The sequence below is a fragment of the Macrobrachium nipponense genome, chromosome 21, assembly GCF_015104395.2.
Source record: "Macrobrachium nipponense isolate FS-2020 chromosome 21, ASM1510439v2, whole genome shotgun sequence".
Lineage (NCBI taxonomy): Eukaryota > Metazoa > Arthropoda > Malacostraca > Decapoda > Palaemonidae > Macrobrachium > Macrobrachium nipponense.
Genome location: NC_087212.1, coordinates 57,832,065 through 57,853,669, shown reverse-complemented (window position 1 = coordinate 57,853,669; position 21,605 = coordinate 57,832,065). Strand labels below are relative to the sequence as shown.

General features: G+C 37.6%; 1 protein-coding gene across 4 annotated transcripts in view; it reads left to right on the top strand.

Moving 5' to 3' along the window:
• The window catches only part of LOC135198053 (acetylcholine receptor subunit alpha-like), a 953,996-nt gene that overhangs the window by 874,830 nt on the left and 57,561 nt on the right, over positions 1–21,605 (top strand). For all 4 annotated transcript variants that reach the window (XR_010310713.1, XM_064225444.1, XM_064225445.1 and 1 more), the window contains exon 5: positions 19,800–19,909. Coding sequence is in view for 3 of the 4 variants with exons in the window: in XM_064225444.1 (XP_064081514.1) it covers positions 19,800–19,909 (110 nt within the window). In the remaining variant the exon portion in view is untranslated. The remainder of the gene's footprint in view (positions 1–19,799; positions 19,910–21,605) is intronic.

Below are 21,605 nucleotides of genomic sequence, written 5' to 3'. Positions count from 1 at the left end.
CTGCTAGGAAAGCTCTATGGAGGAACCTAAAAAGGTCTGAAAAATGTGTTTTGCATTGAGATAAAGATGCAGGAATTTCAGGATAGGATATTTATGATTCATTCATTAGAATGAAAATGTAAAAAATTTACTTTAAAAATTAGGAATAGAATGTTTACAACTTATGTGTAAGGGGAAAATCTTGCACGCTTCCCGGGTAAGCTGGAGGTCGGATCAGGCCTTGTTGAAATGGGATCTGCTTGATTAATCTTATTTGTAAGACTTCACCCTGTCAATGTAGATTTAATTACATTTTAATACCCGATGCAAAACACCAAAGGATAATCCCTGTATCAGGACTCCAACCTCCGCTTCATTTTTACCTGGTTGGTTGAATGAATGGACGAATACAGTGGAGCAAATGGGATTCTCCTCGTTTTAATTTTCCTCCATTGTGTAAGGTATTTGTAACTCTTATGGACAGTCTGTTTACCTCGCCGTTTTCATTCCTTATACTGGCTTTCAAGCCACCCGTTCATCCATTAAAAGTAATCAGAAATCTCTTGTGTTATATTTAACGGAATCGATATATTTCGCTTTTCAAGAACTCCAGAACACAAAATATGATTGCAATGTTCATTTATATTTCTATTTTACTTTCTTTATTTTTATTTATTTATTTTATTTTACTATATATATATCGAAGGGAGGAGCTCTGGATGAGTGGACCAATCCTCGTGAGGTTCTAGAGTAATTTGAGACTTTTGAAGAAAAGGAATGTAAAAGTTGGGCGCCATCAGCATCAGCACAATCACCATAGCCATCAAAGGCCGCGCCGTCGATACTGAGATTTATGGGCAGCAGAATTCGGATGTCGGAGATTCAGCTTTTCCGGAATTTCGGAGCAAAAAATATCTTCCAAGATATGTCCTGTGGCGAGGTCCTAGATCATCCTTCAGAGAAGAACCCGAACTTTGGTTCGAAAGATGAAAATCTTAAAAACAAAAGATAAACAATTCAGATTTTTGTGGCGTCTGTTTTAGTATATATTATATTAATATATATATATAGATACTATATATATATAATACAATATATAATAAGTATATATATATATATATATATAGATATATATATATTGGTATATATTATATATATATGTGTGTGTGTGTGTGTGTGTGTGTGTGTCTGTGTGTTTGTGTTTGGTTTGGATAAATGTATGTGTATGTTATTAATTTCAGTCTCCTGTTTAGAATGCTTATTTTTCTATTCAGATTCCTCAGCGCACATGCTCTTATACAGACCCATATCTCAAGAATGATTATATTATTATTATTTGTTTTCAAGATAAGTACTTACGTTTTAGGTACGTTTTTGGTAAGAGTCGTGTAGGTACTTCCTTGTGTACCTGAACTACGTAAGATACAACTGTGTACGAGGATTTCGTTTACCTGTATAAAGAGCAGTGAGAGCCGGCAGTCGGATGTTCGATTGATGTGATTATAAATTTATAACATCCATGTACTTGGGTTTTTTTTTCAAGATTGATCGGAACATTTTTCTTAAATCAACCTTTGCATAAACGACCCATCTAAGAGCAAAACTAGGCATGTATCCCATTATTCAGATAGGGCCCCTTTCAGCATTTCTTTGTGTAACTGGCTCATTTTTATCAGAGATGATAGACGCGTCTTTGCGCAACTACATTAAGTGAGCAAATGTTACTTGAAGCTCTCGATAAAGCTACTTCTTTTGAAGTTACTTGTAAAACTGCTCTCCTCCAATCTCCTACTCTCCCTCGCTCCATTAACACAACAGCCCGATCGCGCTTTTTGTCCCCAGAGAATCCATTCCTTGGGACTTTCAATGCAGTCGTTAATTTTGCGTTGCTTTTCAACCCAGCTCTTCTTAGACCGTCACATTTGTAGCGAGTCAACATCCCAAAAGAGGGTTGCTTGGACGCCTCAGCAACCCTTTTGTCCCTCTTCCAACCCAACGACCAGCACACACAAGAGAGCCTTTTCTCTGCTCGGCTATGTAATGTCTGCTAGTACAGTAGTAGAAGTTGTAGTAGCAGTAATAATGGAAATATGACATCAGCAGGTAGGTTATCCTTTCAAAATGCTCCTTGATGGGGATTGATAAAATGCCTCGAGTATCATTTCGTCGAATTGAAAAATCGTCATTACGGTTGGAGAACGTACTTCGGGGAAAAAAAAAAAAAAAAAAAACCTATGGGGCTGCAAACATCACCATATTTCTGTCTTTCCTGGAGCAGAGTTATTATGTTTATCATTTTTGTAAGACTTGTCTCACCTGCCGATGCTACATTTTAGGATTCTGAAGTGTTTCGCAGAAGTGTTTTCATGCATGTGTAATATATGCAGCAGTAATAATGTTTCATTCTCATTTTAGTTCAGAGCTTAAGAATGCCCATCATTATTTTCTTGAATCATAGTCTGTTCGTTTAAATTTACTTTGTTATATATCGGTATACAGGCTGTGTCTGATTCCATTAAATTCTAAAAAGGGGATAAATGCTATAAGGAAAATGATGAAAATGTTGGCATGTAGTACATCCTACGGTCGATGAATGCTTATGAAACGTAACACACACACCCCCACCCCACCCACACCACCACCACCACCACCAACCCCACCCCCCCCCACACCCCCCAGCCATTCTCTTCTCCTTACTGCTCTCTCTCCTTCCTCTCCTCTCATTTCTTCTTCTCTCTCTATCTCTCTCTCTCTCTCTCTCTCTCTCTCTCTCTCTCTCAATGCAGTTGTTCGATAGCAGTGACATTGCCATTGAACCAAACGAATCGCACGAATGAGATTTTCAGCAACAGCAGAAAGTCGATCGATTCCCCCAATTGATCCCTCACCTTGTTAGGTTCCCTGATCACCCAATCAGACAGGTAAAGGAATCTGTCCATCAGCCAATCGCAGCAGCCCATTTCATTATACGCGTCAACAAACATTATTGCCAATCAGCATGGAATTACAAGCCCAAGAAGGTACGCCTAAACTGAATAAACTTGCCAGTTGTATAATTAAAGATTATTCCCACGGTTGTTGATTCCTTTTTTTAATATACGCCTGTTGTCTCTGCATTTACATTCGGGATTATTCGCGTTTTATTCCGTTGTTCCTTTTATCTTGCATATTAGTCTCTTTTTTTCTTTTTGCAGTAAAAGTGGTTTTTCTCATTAATGTTCCATTTCCACTTATTTCTACTTCCCTCCTGCTTACTCTTATTACCTTTCATTTTCTGTCCCCTGCGGTAATTCCTTTTATTTTTATATCCTTTCGAGTCTCAATAATAATTCTCTCGTGTGTGTATGTTTGTGTGTCCCTTCGATACGTAACTCCCAAAATGCAACTTAGGATTTTTTTTATCGCTTTATCTTGTTTCCGCTTGAATTCCCTCTGTATTGGAGCGTAATCCCATTCCCCTGCTTTTCACTCCAGCCCCTTCATAATTCCTCTTTCGCTCCCTCTCATTCTGTCTCTCCCCAAATTAATCCAATTTCATACTTTAATGATTTTTATGGGGATTTGATATTTATCCCTCAGTCGCGAATATGTGATTGTTATCACGCGACGATTTCCCTTCGAAGTCCTTCCTTTGGCGTCGGTCATTGCAACGCGAATGTCTTGTAATCATATTTCCTTCTTCTTGTTTTTGCTTTCGCTTTCACAGCCTGAGTCTTGCTCACATTGGCGGATGATGGGAACATTTAGCCCAAAAACAAATCTTGCTTCTTGAAACGACAGATTCATTTTGACGCGAGCATGGAACCCTTCCCTTCGAGTTACTTGTGAAATATGAAACAGTCGCCATTAATTCAAATGATCATATTACTCTGCAGATGGCGCACTTGTGCCGTTCAGAAGGGAAACGATTGAGGTTGAGGTAACATTTGGGAGGGAAATATTCGTTGGTCTGTCTGTCAGTTGCTGCGCTTGAGATCTTGTTTTTTTTTTTTTTTTTTTTTCAAAAGAATTCCAAATCAAATTCAGGTTGTTCTTATCCACTGAAAGCAATAAATCCCAGCAGTCGAATGGCACGTTTAGGGTTACCTGGCAAAATTTATTCTTTCATTTCTCCACGAAGGACATTTTATTGATTTGTTTTGATCAATTCTTTTTGTCTATAGTATCAAATCCTGTTTCGGTTGCTCTTTAGAGCTTGACATGGGGATATCCTGCCTTGAAAATCATTTAGCATAATGTGGAAAAAATGTCTAAAATCGACCGGTGTGTTGACGTTTTATGAAACAAATTTTGTTACTTATTACAACAGATTTTCTATCGGATTTTTATCCCCTTGTAATATATTACCCCTGTTGGCGTGAGGATGGACCCGCTGTCAGCGGTATTGGCATCTCTCGGAAAATATGGTCCTATGATGGACCCACTGTTTCTACTGCGCGATCCACGAAGTTCCAAGGCCTTCCTTCCAGCGCCTCGCTCAGTAGAGCACCCTATCTTCATTTCCAAACTTGGTCACTTAACTCGACAGCCCACCCGAATACGTAACCTTTTCAGCTTATCCTCATCCTGTTTTATGGTATAATTGGTTTATAGCTCTTGGCGTTTGGATATCTGAATTGAGATATTGTGGGGATCAAAGTTTTCTCTGCTTATTTTCATTATCATTCTCGATTTTCAGCTTCTCATGGGACTCCGTTAAAATGGTGTTAGTGTGAAAATCGCTGCAATTTCCTCACCCATAGGCCGAGAATCTCTGTGCAAATACCGTAATCATGTAACTACGCAGATTCTTTTACAGATACACTATAAGTTCAAAGCCTCCTCCTTCAGTGCTACCTTTTCTGTAAAGAAGTAGTCTGCTCTTATAGCTGTCAACTTTAGAGTTGTTAACCCTTGGCAGTGTTTTCAGTCAGTGGCAATTTAATGAGTAGCTTGATTCACTTTACAAATTGCATGTATGTGTTCGGCATCTAGAGTCTAGTTCGTATATGCTCTGCGCAATTTTGGTCTGTTCGGAATTGTAGTTCTCGTATTTCTTCCCCTAGAGGTTGATATTAATATCGTTTTTCATTACACTCTTTAAGGGTATTTCATTATCGAACTATTCATCTTTCCTTTAGGGTTATAATTTCATAAATGACATCTTGACACAAGGGAATAGGGAGGACTACCTTCTCTTTCTTCTTAATAAATATAAATAGATTGGGCTTTCAATCCGAATTGTGAGTGTGTGTGTGTGTGTTTGTGTGTGTGGTTGTTTCTTGGTCAATAGATTTACGCAGAAAGTTATGATTTGATTTACACTGCGGACTGTGCTGCAAGTGATTAGAGGGTAAAAGAGACCTGGATCTGAAGAAGGGGTCCTTTTAGGCATATGTGCCTGTGGGGTTGGGGAGGGGGCGGATGTTGGATTGCTCAGCCTTGGCGTAGCTTGACGTTCTCAGTTTCAGTGGTGATTTTCATAACTTTGAATCTCAAAAGAAATAAATCGACTCATTCTGTACATATCATGTATCTGTGCTGGTTTTAAGGATGCTGTACCTACCTGCATATTTTCTTTTCTTTTTTTTTGACAATATAGCAGTACCTATATAGTTACATTTCCTAGCTATTCATGCAAGTGATTTTTTTTTCCTGGGGAGAATTGTGTGCCAGAAATAATAAGAGATTTTGAGTAGTGCAGCGTATTCACGTCACTTATTAATAGGCTGTTCTTTTTATCTGAATCCTATTTCAGTCTGGGAAAAGAAGATACAATCAGATCATATTAATAGAGGCAGTGGAAAATATCTGTCCCAAGCATATCTCCAATTACATTAGATTTTCATGGTTTCCTTTGATCAGCCGCCCTTCCCACCACCTCTCTCTCTCTCTCTCTCTCTCTCTCTCTCTCTCTCTCTCTCTCTCTCTATAAAGAGGCTAAATTGAGAGACTTTCGTTTGTGTCCTTCGAAAAAGTTACGTTTACGATACGGGAAATGGGGAGTGAATATATATATATATAAATATATTAATATATATATATTATATATAATAATTATTAATTATATATAATATATATAATACATACATGTGTGTGGCTTTGTTTTTTTGTTTGTATATATATATATATATATAATGATATATATATATATATATATATATATATATATATATATAGAGAGAGAGAGAGAGAGAGAGAGAGAGAGAGAGAGAGAGAGAGAGAGGCCGCTATGGGTAAACCATTAATGGCATTATCATAAAAAGAGAACAGCTCAGCGCTTTCTCCCCGTAAATGAATCAGTCCCTGAGGGCACCTGGGGAGCTGTATATTGGAGAGAGAGAGAGAGAGAGAGAGAGAGAGAGAGAGAGAGGAAAGGGGATTACATCGCTGGGCGGAAGACAAGGGTTAGATATCTCCTTGCTTTTGAGAGAGGAAAGGAAATCGCGCACAGCAGGAGAGGAGTGAAGGAAACTGTGAGTGGCTGAGGGGATGTTGAGTGAATGTAATAAGGGGAGAGGAAAGTAGTTAAACACAGAAAGAAGCAGAAAGGAAACGAGACAAAATAAAGAAATTGTCTTCCCCTCATCCTCAAAGGCGGACGAGATGAAAGATGATGAATGCGTGGAAAGAAGCTCCGAAGAATCTACAAGTGGAGGAAAACTCCGGGGAATGCGTTCCATTTCTTCCAGAGAAATCACTGGGGCGGAAGGAGGAAGAAACAGGTCAGGGCGATTTTGGAAGCGAGAAGCCAGAAACTAATAATTGGAAACGAGAGAGCAAGTGTTTATTTGTACATACAAGGTAACGATTTCTTTGCGGTAGGGAGGCAGTGGGAACGTATTTAATAAGAACTAAGAATGGAACTACTACAGAAGAAAACAGCGAGATTTAACGTCTGGATAATTGACTAATACCTGTTTGGTTTTGCTGGACCCGTCTATAGCCTATTTGTCTTAAAGAGGAGACATAGGGATGTTGATTGATCGGAGCGAGACTGGGAGAAAACCCAGTCCAAGTGAAGAGGTTTTCATCTTTCCAAAGAAAACCGTTGAAATGTTCAGACAGAGGAGGAGAAAATGCAAATGAAAAAAATGCGAATATGCAGAGAGGCGGAAACGAGATTACTGTTTGAAAAAACAAAGGGGAGTAAAGAATGTAAAAAAAAAAAAAAAAAAAAACAAAAAAAAAAAAAAAATAGGAAGAACGGAAATCCACGAATCTGACTTGAGGAAAGAGAAGGGGATTAGTTAACGGAAATAAAAGGCCATCATGAAAAGAGACGCCGAAAGAAACGGAGAGCACACCTAAAGAATATAGTTTGAAGGGAATGCTGCTGCTGTTGGCACACGGCCTGAAATTTCTTTTTGGCGAAAAGGAAAGAAAAATCGAAACGGGGGAAGAGAAAACACTGCAGAACCATACGTTCGAGAGGCGAATTTCAAAGGCTTGCCCGCTGGATTGATAGAGACTGGAACACTGGAAGGGCTTTTCGCTGGAATTGCTCCGGAATCGCTGGAATAAGAATGCTAACGGTGATTCCATTTTCTTTTTTCTATTTTACTTTATTACTGTGAAAGCCGTGTGTGTGTGTGTTCGTTTGCTGGTGTGCTAACAGTGGTTTTTTTTTTTAGAATTATTCGTATGTTTTCTTCCTTTATGACTGGTGGTGCTCTTAGATTCGTTATTTCGAGAAATAACGAAATTATTCTGTCTGTTGAGGGTTTTTGGTGAAGATTTGTTTTTTAGGTTAAAAGGAAATGATGGCTAGCTGAAAATGTAGCAAGCGACAGCCAAAAGAGTAACATTTTTCACTTGCCAAGTTTTAATTTGTTCCCAGTATTTCCTTCAGTAATAAATATTCCTAGCTGAAAATGTGGTTGTTACGGAATTAGCGAATTTATTCCTGCTGTAGCACTACAGTAGATTCACATCAGCCGTCCATTTGATGTCTAGGCCCTTCCCTTACGACGCTCCTGATTGGCTGTGGATAAGCCAATCACACGACTGGTTCCAGCCCTTTCATTGGCTTATCAACAGCCAATCAGGAGCATCGTATGGGACTAGCCTAGACATCAAATGCACGGCTGATGTGAATCTAGTATAGTAATAGAACCATAGTTCTTTCCTTTTACATACTAGGTTCGTCTATAGCTACTGAGGAATGCCAGCAATGGAAAGTTGAATGTGAAGCATCATGAGCCAATTTACACCCCTTTTTTTTATTAGTAATGGTGCTTGAAGAGTATACGGTGCAACAGAAACTGACCCGCTCATCACACCTTTACTCAAAATAAAAAAAATTGTAGAAACAGAACAAAATTTTAGTTCAAATAGTAATAATTTTGATATAGAAAACTGACGTTTTATATACAAGCCAAAAAAGCATGTAGAAACAGTAGAGGAATGTTAAAACAGTTCAGCTGCTTCGTCGACGTCGTTTACCCACGTAGCTTCCTCCGAGCAAGGAACCATCAGGAAACAATGATTTTATGTTTAGCGTTAAGATTCTGCGTCTTACGAAACCTGGAAACTATTTTGATTCCAATCTTGAGTTTCTAAATTGTCAGATTCGTTTCTGCAAATTAAAAGTTTTTATTTTTGTTTTTATGAAAGCCTTGTTCTTGTGACTTGGTTCATGGAGGAGTCTGTCCGAGTGGTGTGTGAAATCAAGTTAGTGAATGTTAGCTTCACAATAAGCGTTGCTTTCAACCCCCTGTCATACATAGTCTCCTTTCTTTAAAAGATAAGAATTATATTCAGCAGCACTTGGCTAGTCACCGTCTGAACTTCTTGAACAAACAAAGCTAAACTCACTTATAAGTAAAACTGTCTATATACCATTTGAACCGTGTGATCATAAAAACTGAATCCTTGTCTGTTTGGGCTGGTAAAGTGTGTGTGTGTGTGTGTGTGTGTGTATGTGTGTGTGTGTGTGTGTGTGTGTATGTGTGTAGAACGGTCGTTCTACCTCAGCCTGTATGGATATGAAGGGGATTATTTATGGCATTCAGGAAAAAGAAAACTTCCCTTCTTTCCGGAAGTAGAGGTACTAAACTCGCCCGGTTGGAAATGAATTTCTCTGGTTATTGGTTTTCAAAGGAATTTTGTATACGGAGAGAGAGAGAGAGAGAGAGAGAGAGAGAGAGAGAGAGAGAGAGAGAGAGAGAGAGAGAGAGAGAGAGAATTGTATAGCTAGCTTCATAACATAGCGTAGACCGTCATTTAGCTGGGTAGTACTTATGATCGTTAGTTGCTCTCGAGACCTTCATTTCAAACATGTGAAACTTGTATTGCGGAGGCATTATTTGAAAAGATTTCATTCAGCATTTATACAAATATACTTGTACTGGAAAACGTACAGTAGCTTAGTTAACAGAACGACTCGTATATTTAGAGAGATGGGGCTCAAAATAAAACAAAGGGATGAAACACCATCAGATGGAGAGAGGATCAGTGAGTTTGAATCTTTCGGATATTTGGGAACGGGTTCTCCTGAGAGGGAATTTAGGGGAAGACTAAATAATAATGAAAATTAAATAAGAGGCAGGCTGACTGAGACTTTGAAAGTAAATAAGTTGAAATCACATAGAGAGTAAGATTATAAAGAAGTCTGATAAGGTCTGGATTGCTATGTAGACATGAATCGTGGTATGACAAAGAAACTCTATGCATAAGATTACCTTGATTGATATGAATATAACACATACTATGCCAAAGGCCAAGCTCTGGGACCTATGAAGTCATTCAGTGCTGAAAGTGAAATCGTAGGAAACCATAGGAGAGGGTGAAAAGTAAGATGAAAGGAAGATATATGAACGGAGGTACAGCAAAAAAAAAAAAAAAAAAAAGAATGAAAGGGGTGCAGCTGGGGGCCGAAGGGACGCTGCAAAGAACCTTAAGTAATGCCTACAGTGCAACGCGCGAGGTGCACCGATGGCACTACTTCCTTTGGGGTTAGGAGTTAGATGGTAGGGAAGAGTAAGAAATGATACGTAGTAGAAATTATGGAAGTTCCATATGCAGGTATGGTAATGGTGCAAGGGAGAGGGAGGTGGCATGGAAGGAGTGCCAGCTGACCTCCGAAGGGCACCGCAAGAGTTGAATGAGAACAGTGAAAAGGGAGGCTGGAGATAAGTCAAACTTTTCGAAAGATAAAGCTCTGGAAAAACATGAGTGGCGGAATTTCTCAGTCTTTGCGGCACGCGGCGTTGGAGACGAGATATAATATTTATATACGTATATGTACGCTATAGATATAATACATATAAGTATATATGTACGCTACATATACGTATATACGTATATTCTTTTCTACTTCTTATCGGTAGTATGCTCCGGAGTCAATCTTAGCCGTTGATGTATTTTTATGTCGTCGGCTGCGTCCACAATTGTTTGTTATGTTTGCGTCGCAAAGAAAAAGAGAGAGAGAGAGAGAGAGAGAGAGAGAGAGAGAGAGAGAGAGATTCCTATATTCCCCTAGGAATCTCTATGGGAACAGCCTCCCAATATTATATCAATGGTATGGTTTTACATAATTTATTCGAACGTTCTTCCGATATCCGGCCAGAAAAGTTATGGAAATTTTGGCGCTCGAAGTTTCAGATGTGACAGTCAACATTGAATTCTTTCTATTGTTTATATATGTCTATTGACATTTATATGTATATTTATATGAATTTTATCACATCACTGTGATTCATATACACGCATTAAGCTGCAAATGTCCTTTAATATCTAATACGCTCTACCTTGGAATTGATATATTTTCATATACCTTAACCGAAAGGGAATTTTTTAGTTGATAAGAAGTTCGTCGGCTCTTGGGCTCGAACCACGAAACCAAGAATTCAGGGCTTATAGTGACGCTCTTTACCCACTAGACCATCAAGAGTGGTTAAGTTGATACCGACTCTCACCTTTACGAATCCCTGTCGCGCTCAGGTATTCGTTATTACAGTTGATATATATATATATATATATATATATATATATATATATATATATATAATGTTTATGTATATATGAATATATATTATATGTATGTATATAAATATATATGTGGATTTTTATAATATTCTCAAGCACGAGACCTTTCGTGCTACATTGAATATATGTGTATACACACACATATATATATATATATATATATATATATATATATATATATATATGGATGGATGGATGGATGGATTGTTGGAGATAATACAAATAGAATTGCACAGATTTGATACAAGTTGTGAAATACGAAAACAGGTCACAGAAGTAGTGTGAAATGGCTGATTTATGCAGATGATGATGTAGTACTGATGGGGGGTAGTGTAGAGAGATTGCGAAAACAAGTCGATGATTTGAAAAGTTTTTGGAGGAGGAGAAAGTTTTATATGACCGGGAACATACGTAGTCATTTTGAGTGAATTGAACCCAGGATGTTGCATTAAATATAAATATGGGTTGCGGAAGAATGAAGGATGGAAGTCTTTGATTTGCAAAGGTACTTGCGATAAACCTAACAAATGATGGTGGAAGGAGAGAAATGTCGAGTCACAGAATAGATAAATGGAGGAGGATGTTGGTGTGTGAGTGGTTGTGTTACGTTGCATGGAACCAGTGGTTATTCAGAAACGGGACCAACGGATTTACGTGACTTCCGAACCACGTCGAGATTGAACTTCTGTTGTCACCAGAAATACACATATCTGACCCCTCAGTGGAATGCCCGAGCATCGAACTCGCGGCCATCGAGGTGGCATACCAACACCATACCGACCACGCCACTGAGGGGCTTGGAAGCCAAGACTGGATTGTACAAAATATGTTGAGCCACCATTTCTTTACGGATGCGAAGTGTAGATGGGGAATTTGAATGAAAGTAAGAGATTGAAGCCACTGGAACGAGATATTTGCATAATATATGAAGCATAAAATTAAGTGAGAATTTGGGACAATGAAGATAAACGGAATTGAAAGGAGGTTCCAGTGTTTTATGATGGCTGTTTCATTTGGAAAGAGTGGCGGTCGATAGATTGATGACAAAGTGCTGGTTCTTAGATACGGTTCCAGGGACACTGAAAAGGATGGGTACTGATGTTCAGTAAAAGCGATATTCGAGTTAATGGTGTATTGTATGTACGGGATTAGATGCACACCGAGGAGCATTTTGTGTAGTTTTATGGAGAATCTCATATTGTTGGAGTTTTCTACACCGGGGTTTCATGGACGATCACGATGCAGCAGTTAAAGTATGACTGTGGCAGTGACAGATGTCTTGTTATTTTTTGGTGCCAACCTCTGTTAGAGAAACTGCTTTGCTTATATTTCAGTGAAATTCAGAGTCATTTGACTTTCCTATCATAAATTCTATAAACTGTATGCTGTTCATCATGAAACTTAATTGAATTTCTCTTTCAGTATTTTTTTTCTATTTGATATTGCTGAAGTTAATTGAAGAGCTGGCCTTTCGAAAATTCCAAATTTTCGCGTCACCTTTAAAAATTCCTTTTTCTTGTCTCTCGCTTCATTTTTTGCAAGTCCTCCTTTTTACTGTTCTTGCTCCCCTTAGTTTTAAGCCAGTTCGTTATCTTTTTTTTTTATTGTGCCATCGTTTTTGAGTGACATTTTCTTTTCCTTTATGTCAATTATTTCCTAATTTTCTTGTCATTTTTTCTTCGTCCCTTTGATGGATTCTTTCCTTGTGATAAAGTTAAGCGCTGACCTGTTAGATTGTTACTTTTTGTAATTATGTGTATTTCATCTCTCTCTCTCTCTCTCTCTCTCTCTCTCTCTCTCTCTCTCTCTCTCTCTCTCTCTCTCGTTTTAAAGTCATATCCTCCCTCTTACATCCACAGTCCTCTTGTGGCTTTTTAATTATATCCGTTCTCGGCTGTTCCTCAAAGTTTGTACTTGAACCGCAGCTTGACGAAACTTTTGCAAGTTGTCAAAAGTCGATAGTATTCGAGGAGTCTGGCCAACCCTTGTGTTCCGCCGGGCTTATTGCTGACGCTTTCCATCATGTCATGGAATCCACGTGACGTCTTCGACACACGGCAGATCGCGCTCAAGTGCCTGGTGCTTTTGTCTTTCTCTCTCTCTCTTTCATCACTTGGTTTTATCTTTTTGGTATTGTTCGTTATTGTCTTTTTATGTTTAATGTCCTGTATTCACTCGGAGTATAAATTATATACGTACGTGTGTGTGTGCATTAAACTACAAATGTCTTTTAATATCCAATTCGCTCTATTCCTCACTTGCTGGCCGAGTCGATAACGCCACTGAAATCCTGATTTCTCTTGTGTCTGCTGGGCGCTGGTTCGAACCCACGAGAGGACGAAATTATTATCAGCTAAGAAATTCCGCTTCGGTTAACATATATGAGAATATATTAATTCCGAAGTAGAGCGCATTGGATATTAAAGGACATTTGTAGCTTAATGAGTGTATGTGAATCATGGTGATGTGATAAAGATTCACATATATATATATATATATATATATATATATAGTATATATATATATTATATATATATACTAATATACAGATAGATATATAGACATACAGATAGCTGGATGGAAAGATAGACATTAAACCATTTACTTGATGTACTGAATTGTTCATAAACCCTGTTGTGTTCCTGTCACATCCACAACATCATTCCCTTCATACACCGACTCAGAACACTGATCAGCAGCTTGTTGAGCCCTCTACCTATACAGTCCTTTCTATTTCCTCCTCCCTCCTCCTCCTCCTCCTCCTCCTCCTCCTCCTCCTCCTCCTCCTCCTCCTCTACTGAATGACCGTCATAGACTTTCCACCGACCTCTCGTCCCCCATTCTTTCCTCGTGAGCAGACCAGCTCAAAACACCTTAATGCATCGTGTCATTCTTTCATTCCCATATAAGATCCACAGTTCTCCTTCAGAAAGTTAGATCGACAAACTCTTCATAAAAATAAATTCTCTGGGGTTCCACAGGCGCTCTAGTCTCCTTCTTTCCTCGTTTCACCTATTCCATGGCTCATCATTTCTCTGGTCTTGCTGTTAAATTTATTCCCAAATAACAATACGATTCATCGGCTTCAATTCTTCCACCAACCATGTCAACATTCATTGTGCCTTGTAACTAGTTTCCGTTCACCTTTATAATTTTGCCCGGGTTCAGATTTCTTCTCAACATTCTCTGCTTCCAAACAGTTTCAGACATTTGCCATCTTTTCCATTTCTCTTCACTGTTCCATGTCAGTACAAAAAATCTGCAAACAGATCATTCCACCATATTCCACTTTCCTTGCGGAAGGAGGTCAAGGCTAAAGGGTTCATTTCGACCTAAGCAGGCTCTGGTACCTACACTCACACACACACACACACATATATATATATATATTATATATATATATATATATATATATATATATATATATATATATATATATATATATTTAGTGGTCACTTTTTTACCAGATATAAAACTTATTATAACGCATCTATTTCTACACATTTTTTTTAACTTTGTCACTAAAAGCTTATTATCCATATAAAGAATCAAATGGAGAAATTGTGACGTCCGTAGTAGGATTCGAACCCACGTTTGGTATATCCGAACGAGGTCACGTTATGAACTTGACTTCATTTTGATGCACATCCAAAAAAGTGTGAAGAAATAGGGAGGTTAAGAGGGCATTGCGGCTTTTACATGTATATATATATATATATATATATATATATATATATATATATATAGATATATATTATATATATATATATAATATATATAATATATATATATATTACTATAGCATTAGCGAAACAAAGGAAGGATCATAAGAGAGAGGCAGAGAGCTCCTCATTCAAACAAACCCCAGAAAACAGCAAACAAATATGAAGGGGCTCTACTCAATCTCGTTCATTTTATTGTTTTTGGCTCTCTCTGAATAACTTAAACCCTTCTCACCTCCGAATAGGAAACTGGCTCATCACTCATTCAAGTAGAGTATATGGCGTGAAAATCTAAATCAGTCGAATGAATTAGGTAATTAGTGCTTATTGCTTTGCCTGGTGGAGGAGAGTATATATTTTCTTAAGAGGTGTGGTTGCTTTTTTTAATAGAAAAATATTAGTTGAGAGAAAGAGAGAGAGACAGAGAGAGAGAAAGAATTGTGGTATAGGATGAATTTACATATTTTGTGTTTATTTGTTCTTGTTTGTGCATTAGTAAATAAGAAAAAATGAAGGGGGAAATAATAAGATCTGCAGAAAGTATACAGGACTTTTGTTCGGGAGCAGTGAGACTAGCAACCCAGAGTGAAATATTGTCAATAAAGAAATCCAGCCTTTTTGCAAAACACAAACTCTTCGAATAAATCTCTCTAGATGGGTAATATGTACATCACATCCTGTATTGGTGACATCTTTAGTACCTGTTTGGGACTTAGCCGATGAGTAGATATAGGATTAGAGCTCATATACCGCTTCAGTCTCTCTTCCATTATTTTCAGGGGGCGCAGCCCCCTTCTCTACCTTTTATTTCTTTTTCGAGAGAAAATTGTTTACTAGTCTCGCTGGCGTCTTTAAATGAAAGCTTGGAAAATTGACCTTTTTTTAGCGAGGAGAGAGAGAGAGAGAGAGAGAGAGAGAGAGAGAGAGAGAGAGAGAGAGAGAGAGAGAGAGAGAGAGAGAGATGTGTTATTTGAGAGATCATTGCTTACTGTGTTCTAAAACGATCAGCATTCCAGCTAAGTACTGAGCTCTTTTCTCATTTGTAAGAATGGAATGAAACTATTTCTTATTTGGGAGTTTTAACAGTCGGCATCACTTAATGAGTTCGCCTTCTGTAAAGTGAGATGAAATTGCTTATTTCGCCGGAAGTCAGCGGTGTTGCCAGGCCTTATTAGCTTCGTTTGGTCTTAATAGTCCCTGCATAACACCATAAGGCCTTATTAGCTTCATTTACGTTTAATGATCTCTGCATAAAACAGCCGTGCATATAACCTTATCGAAGATCAAAACGACTCATTATGTGTGACATTCACCGTCATTTTTCTGTGTACAAGTAAAGGGGGTGTATTTTGTATTTTGTCTCATATTTTCACACACACAACACACATATATATATATATATATATATATATATATATATATATATATATATATATATATATATATATATATATATATATATTATATATATAATATTCGCCAAAAAGAGGAACTTAGGAGAGTTAAAATGAAAAATATGCCATTGACAACGTATCGCTTACCAAACATCCCTCTATATATAGTATAGTATTAATATTAATATAATATTATATAGTATATATAGTATATATTATAGATATATATATATATATTATATATATACATATATATATTGCTGTGTGTGTATGCATGTGTTTGCGGACGCATTTATGGAGAGAGAGAGAGAGAGAGAGAGAGAGAGAGAGAGAGAGAGAGAGAGAGAGAGAGAGAGAGAGAGAGAGATGATTAAATTCCAGCCACGTTTTTCGCACGGGTATGCACGCTGTAAAAGCTAGTCTGAATTCTGGAATGCTTGGAACATTTACCAAAGGTTCCATTATCGGTGACTCTGAAGGCTTTCCCATTGACAAAAACGGTAATACTTCTTTGTTATCATCAGCATTTCTTATTTTTGGCAGTTCAATCACTACGTTTTATGTCATGATTTATGCACTGCTATTTTTCCATTAGTGTTCCACTGTAAGTGTTGTACTTAAGGAAGATTTCCGCATTCGTTGGCGTGCGATGCAGTTTTCAGAATTGAAAGGAGCAGGTTTCGACAGAGGGGCAGAGAATTCCTTTATAGTCCTGCAGTGTGACGCCATGTTCGCGTTGGCTGCAAAGTGCTTTTTTATGGCGCAAGAATGGTTGACGACTCACTGGCTATTGAATATTACAAAGGACAAAGAGTTCGTTGGTGCCATTTTCCTTTTATTGTTTCTTTTATTGATTCGTATATGCCTTTCCTTAGCGTTCGGAGAAATGCATTTCAATATCTTTTCTTTTCCCTTTTTCTGGGAAGGGGGCTCCTGATATGCTGGCAATTGTTGTCTGTACCTGTGTGAGACTGTCCATTTTTAGCAGTGTCCTTGAGAGCAAATATTTGTTGGTATATTGTTTTTATCGAAGAATTTCTGGAATTGGCAACTTAAAGGATAAGGGAATCTTGCCTCTACATCACCAGTATTTCATGATCCCCAACTTGGATACCTTTATCATATGATATAATTGTTGTAAAACCGATGAATGTTATTTCTTTGGGAGTGACACCAGAAGACTACAGCCTTCTTATCAAGTCTTTAAGGATGAGGTTGCGAGCCCCATGCCAGATTTCTTGACCGCAGCAGGCGCTATCAGGCGGTAGGTAGGCTGGGAAAGCTCTACTCCACGAATGTAGTGAGCGTGAGTCTAGCACGCCATCACTTAGCTAGTTGCAGAACCGGAGCGTGAGCTGTTTACATAAACACGTAAGTATATATGTGTATATATACATATATATACATATATATATATATATGTGTGTGTGTGTTTGTGTGTGTAGGATAGAGAGAGAGAGACATATATATATACATATATATACACATATATATACGTATGTTTATAACTTTGCCCAGGACTTTGTATATTGTTATTATGTACACGTTTACTAATCCAGAGGAAATTGTAATACGTTAACTGACATTTAATCAAATAATAAAGGTAATGATTGCGACGTGGCAGCAGCAGAACTTTTCTGTGACAGATCGCCGCTATATGTGAGAGTAAAGAGGGAGAAACGCCGTCATTTCCATCAGAAGATAACTGTTGAGAACGGGCTTCTCAGCAGTTACATTAGTTATTAGTCGCTCACAGATAAGAAAAATAAATGGAAGTAACGAACAGAGGAAAGGTTTAAAACAAATTGGAGGGTCATGAAAAGGGAAGAAACAATAAACACAAGTAAGATGAAAACCTGAAGTTAGACATAAATGACCAACAAAGGCGCGAGTCGAACGGAAACGCCGGAGGGGCGAATGAAATGCATTGTCAAGCAAGAAACGGTCGTTCCGTCGGGAGTCGGAGATAACAGAACTTTATACCAGTGGGAGGCAATTGTGCTTGAGAACCGGCGATAGATAACAGCTGCTGGGACTTTGCGCCTGATTTTAGAAGAGAAACTTCATTTTCTTCGTTCTTTGTATCTTTGCTTAATGTTCTTTGTGGGCGTCTCGCGATTGCACCTCGTCTTTTGCTCTTGTCACAATGGTCCTTATGGTTGCGGGTTGCAGTATAGCCTGTATTAATGTTCGGGTCAGCATACACGTTTTCGTACTTTAATACTGTTTAGTAGTCATTTTTTCCTTTTGCAATAAGGTCGACATTTTTAAATGTATCGCTCACAGAGCATGAGCAATTGTAATAATAGTGACGCTTATCTAAGTAGTAGATGCTGAAAACAACGACTAGTCGAGAGTAAATTAAGATGACAGTCTTAATGTTTGTTCATTCCTCTGCATGTTTTGCCTGTTGACAACTGGTGCTTGTCTGAACGTGGTCTGAGATATAAATTATGGGCCGAGTCTGTGATGGTTTTGCCACCTTAGTAGTTTGTGATTTTTTATAAAGGCCGACGCCATTGACAATGTAATGCATTCAATTACAGAGACCTGAAGGATAAAATAAATTGATGTAGGAAGGAAGAAAGCGGTGGCGAATCTTCAGTGAATGAATAACTCTTCTCAATAAGAGGAAGAACGCTCTCAAAATCTTAGTGGTTGTAAGAAAAAACTGTCACCTCAACAACGCCAACAATGTTTCATCGCAGGTTCTGGGGTTATTCTTCATTTTGAGCATAAACACCAATGTAACTGAGAAAGAACATTTCGATGACTTTCATGACAGGTTACTGCATTCTGAAAATTTAATTGTGCAAATTCTTTCGGTCAAATAGTGTTTACTACCATCAACCAGACCAGTGATTTTAAATTCCAACTTTCAACGATCTGTGAATTACAATTTCTTATAAGTCTAAGGAGCGACAAGTTCCTTAAGGAAACTGCCTCCGAGACATGAAGTTTGAACAGTCATCTCTTCAACTCTCAGTGGTGAATTGCATTCTCTGCACATGGAGATTGGATGGTATGGGTTACTCATGAATATAGTATTAGCCCAACTTACAAAGCTTTATTTTTGAGCGCAATTAAAAATGAAGACTATCATATTACTTTAGTGGGGTGAGAGAAATCATTGTGATTTGACTCATAGGTTCGTTATTCCATATAATTTGCCTTAGGCTGAGGATAAGGTTCTCTCGTAATGCTAAACAGGTCTTCGTAAGACTAACTGTCTTTCATGGGTTTGATGTGGTTATAGCAAGTGCAGGTTTGACTGTTAATTAAGTCATTGTACGATTGAAATAAGGGGTCATATATGTGATGAGAACAACTGCGATAGATGTCTCACTATTATCGACTGCAGTAGGGGTCTAATATATTACGAATACAACTGCAAATAGAGGTCTTGTATGGAGCCGAGTATACCTTGCGAGTCATTTGCACTAAGGAGCATTATAGTGTGCATTGAGGAGTCGAACCTTGGTTCATGTCCGTGGATAAACGATCAAATGGAACATATGATTATCAATATATATATTATATATATATATATATATATATATATATATATATATATATATATATGCATGTTATTGATATTTTCATGAAGTTTAATATATAAAATTGTATTTTTTTTTTACCTGTCTGCCACCCTTTTACTTTCATTTTGCGCTTTATCTGTTAAGTGAAATGTATAATGTATTTAATCCGACTAATTAGAAATATCTTTTGATTCCAGTTTTGGTACGACTACAAACTACAATGGGAACCGGAAGAGTACGGCGGCGTGCAGATGCTTCACGTGCCCTCGGATCATATATGGAGACCTGATATCGTGCTTTACAACAAGTACGTTCTAACAAAGTTTTGGGCGCTTTGTTTATGCATACGCCAGAATTGTCACAGAATCTCTGAAATGAGAGAGAGAGAGAGAGAGAGAGAGAGAGAGAGAGAGAGAGAGAGAGAGAGAGAGAGATACTGCTGGATAGAGGACAGTGATTGTGTCAAAATTAGAATATTCCAGCCCCCATAATAAAATTTTCTTTTTAAATCATGTTTAGAAATTGTTATAATTGTCACTGACTTGAGCATGTCTGTCACCAATGGAAGATATGGCAAAGGTAAATACAATCTCTCTCTCTCTCTCTCTCTCTCTCTCTCTCTCTCTCTCTCTCTCTCTCTCTCTCTCTCGTACGCGATTACATGTGCCGGTGATTTTGAAGACAATTCAGAATGATGTTGTATCGTTGAATTGGACCATTATTAGCGTTTGCGAATAACAGCAGTCCTTTTAATCGTATGCTGCCAGCTGTACCGTATAATGTTCCCCTTTAATGGATAGCACCCATCAATTGTTGAGGGAAGTATTGATGACATCCATTATATCATAGGGTAGATTGTCTCGTTTAGTTCTCCTGCATAGCAACATTTCATTCGAGCGATAGTTACGACATTAATTCATTTTCACGTTTTTTCCATTCCATCTAACGGGGAAAAGGGCTTGTTTGTTGTCATATTGATCATATTTCTATCTAATGCGTATCCTCTATACAATTATTTAATGCATAAGAGGATATTTCGAAGTGTCCAGAATGAATAGCATAGTACTATATGGGTGTGTTTTATTTGTAAGTGTTTGAAGGCTGCGCTGAAAACAGAATGGGAGGAAAAATTCTATATTTAGTTAACACAATTTCTGGGCACAATGTTTAATAAACATATCCTAAAGTATTGTAGCTTCGTATATTTCTTTACTAAGTTTGTAGATATCTTCGCACACTTACTACGTAGTTTCCTTAACCGTCGGGTCACAACCTAGGAGTGTCGAAATTCAGAATCTTGGAGTCAATTATGGCTAGCTATCATAAAACAGAAGATAATGCTCTATTATTAAGGCAAAGCTGGCATATCTTAAATTGCAACCGCAGAAAAAGCTTACCGTATAATATATATGAGTACCTACTCGGTATAACGATAGTTTGTAAAATTATAGATATATAATGGAATAAGTAACCACTTGGAATGTCTTTATTGGTAAATTCAATTTTTATATTTTAAAAACCAAAGCAATCATATTTCTAAATATTTGGCTTTATTACTAATAAAATTTCTTAATATAAAGAAGCAGTTGCACGTAAAAAGAATAAAAAGCCGTCATCCTACCTATCATTTTTTTTTTCTTTTTTTGCGGAGTGGGTGTTCTTGAAATCTATATTTTTACAAAGAAAAAAAATTGTTTCTCAGAGTTGAGTGAATGGAATCAAGTGAAACCTTTCGATTATTTACTGTATTTCATGGCGTTAAGAAAAGTCTTTGGCTGCAGCTGTTTTCCATAGATTTAAAAATGTCCAAACCAGCAAGGAAAAGAATCGTACGTGAATTACATAAACTTAGAAACCGAATGTTTTTGTTTCTTTACCTTTATTTATTGATTGAAAAGTATCCAGTAAAGATCTGAGGTAAACCCCTCAACCATAAGCTTTCAATTCGAATTTATATGACAGTTCTTGTGTAATACTAAGTAGAGGATACATGTAAGCTAAAT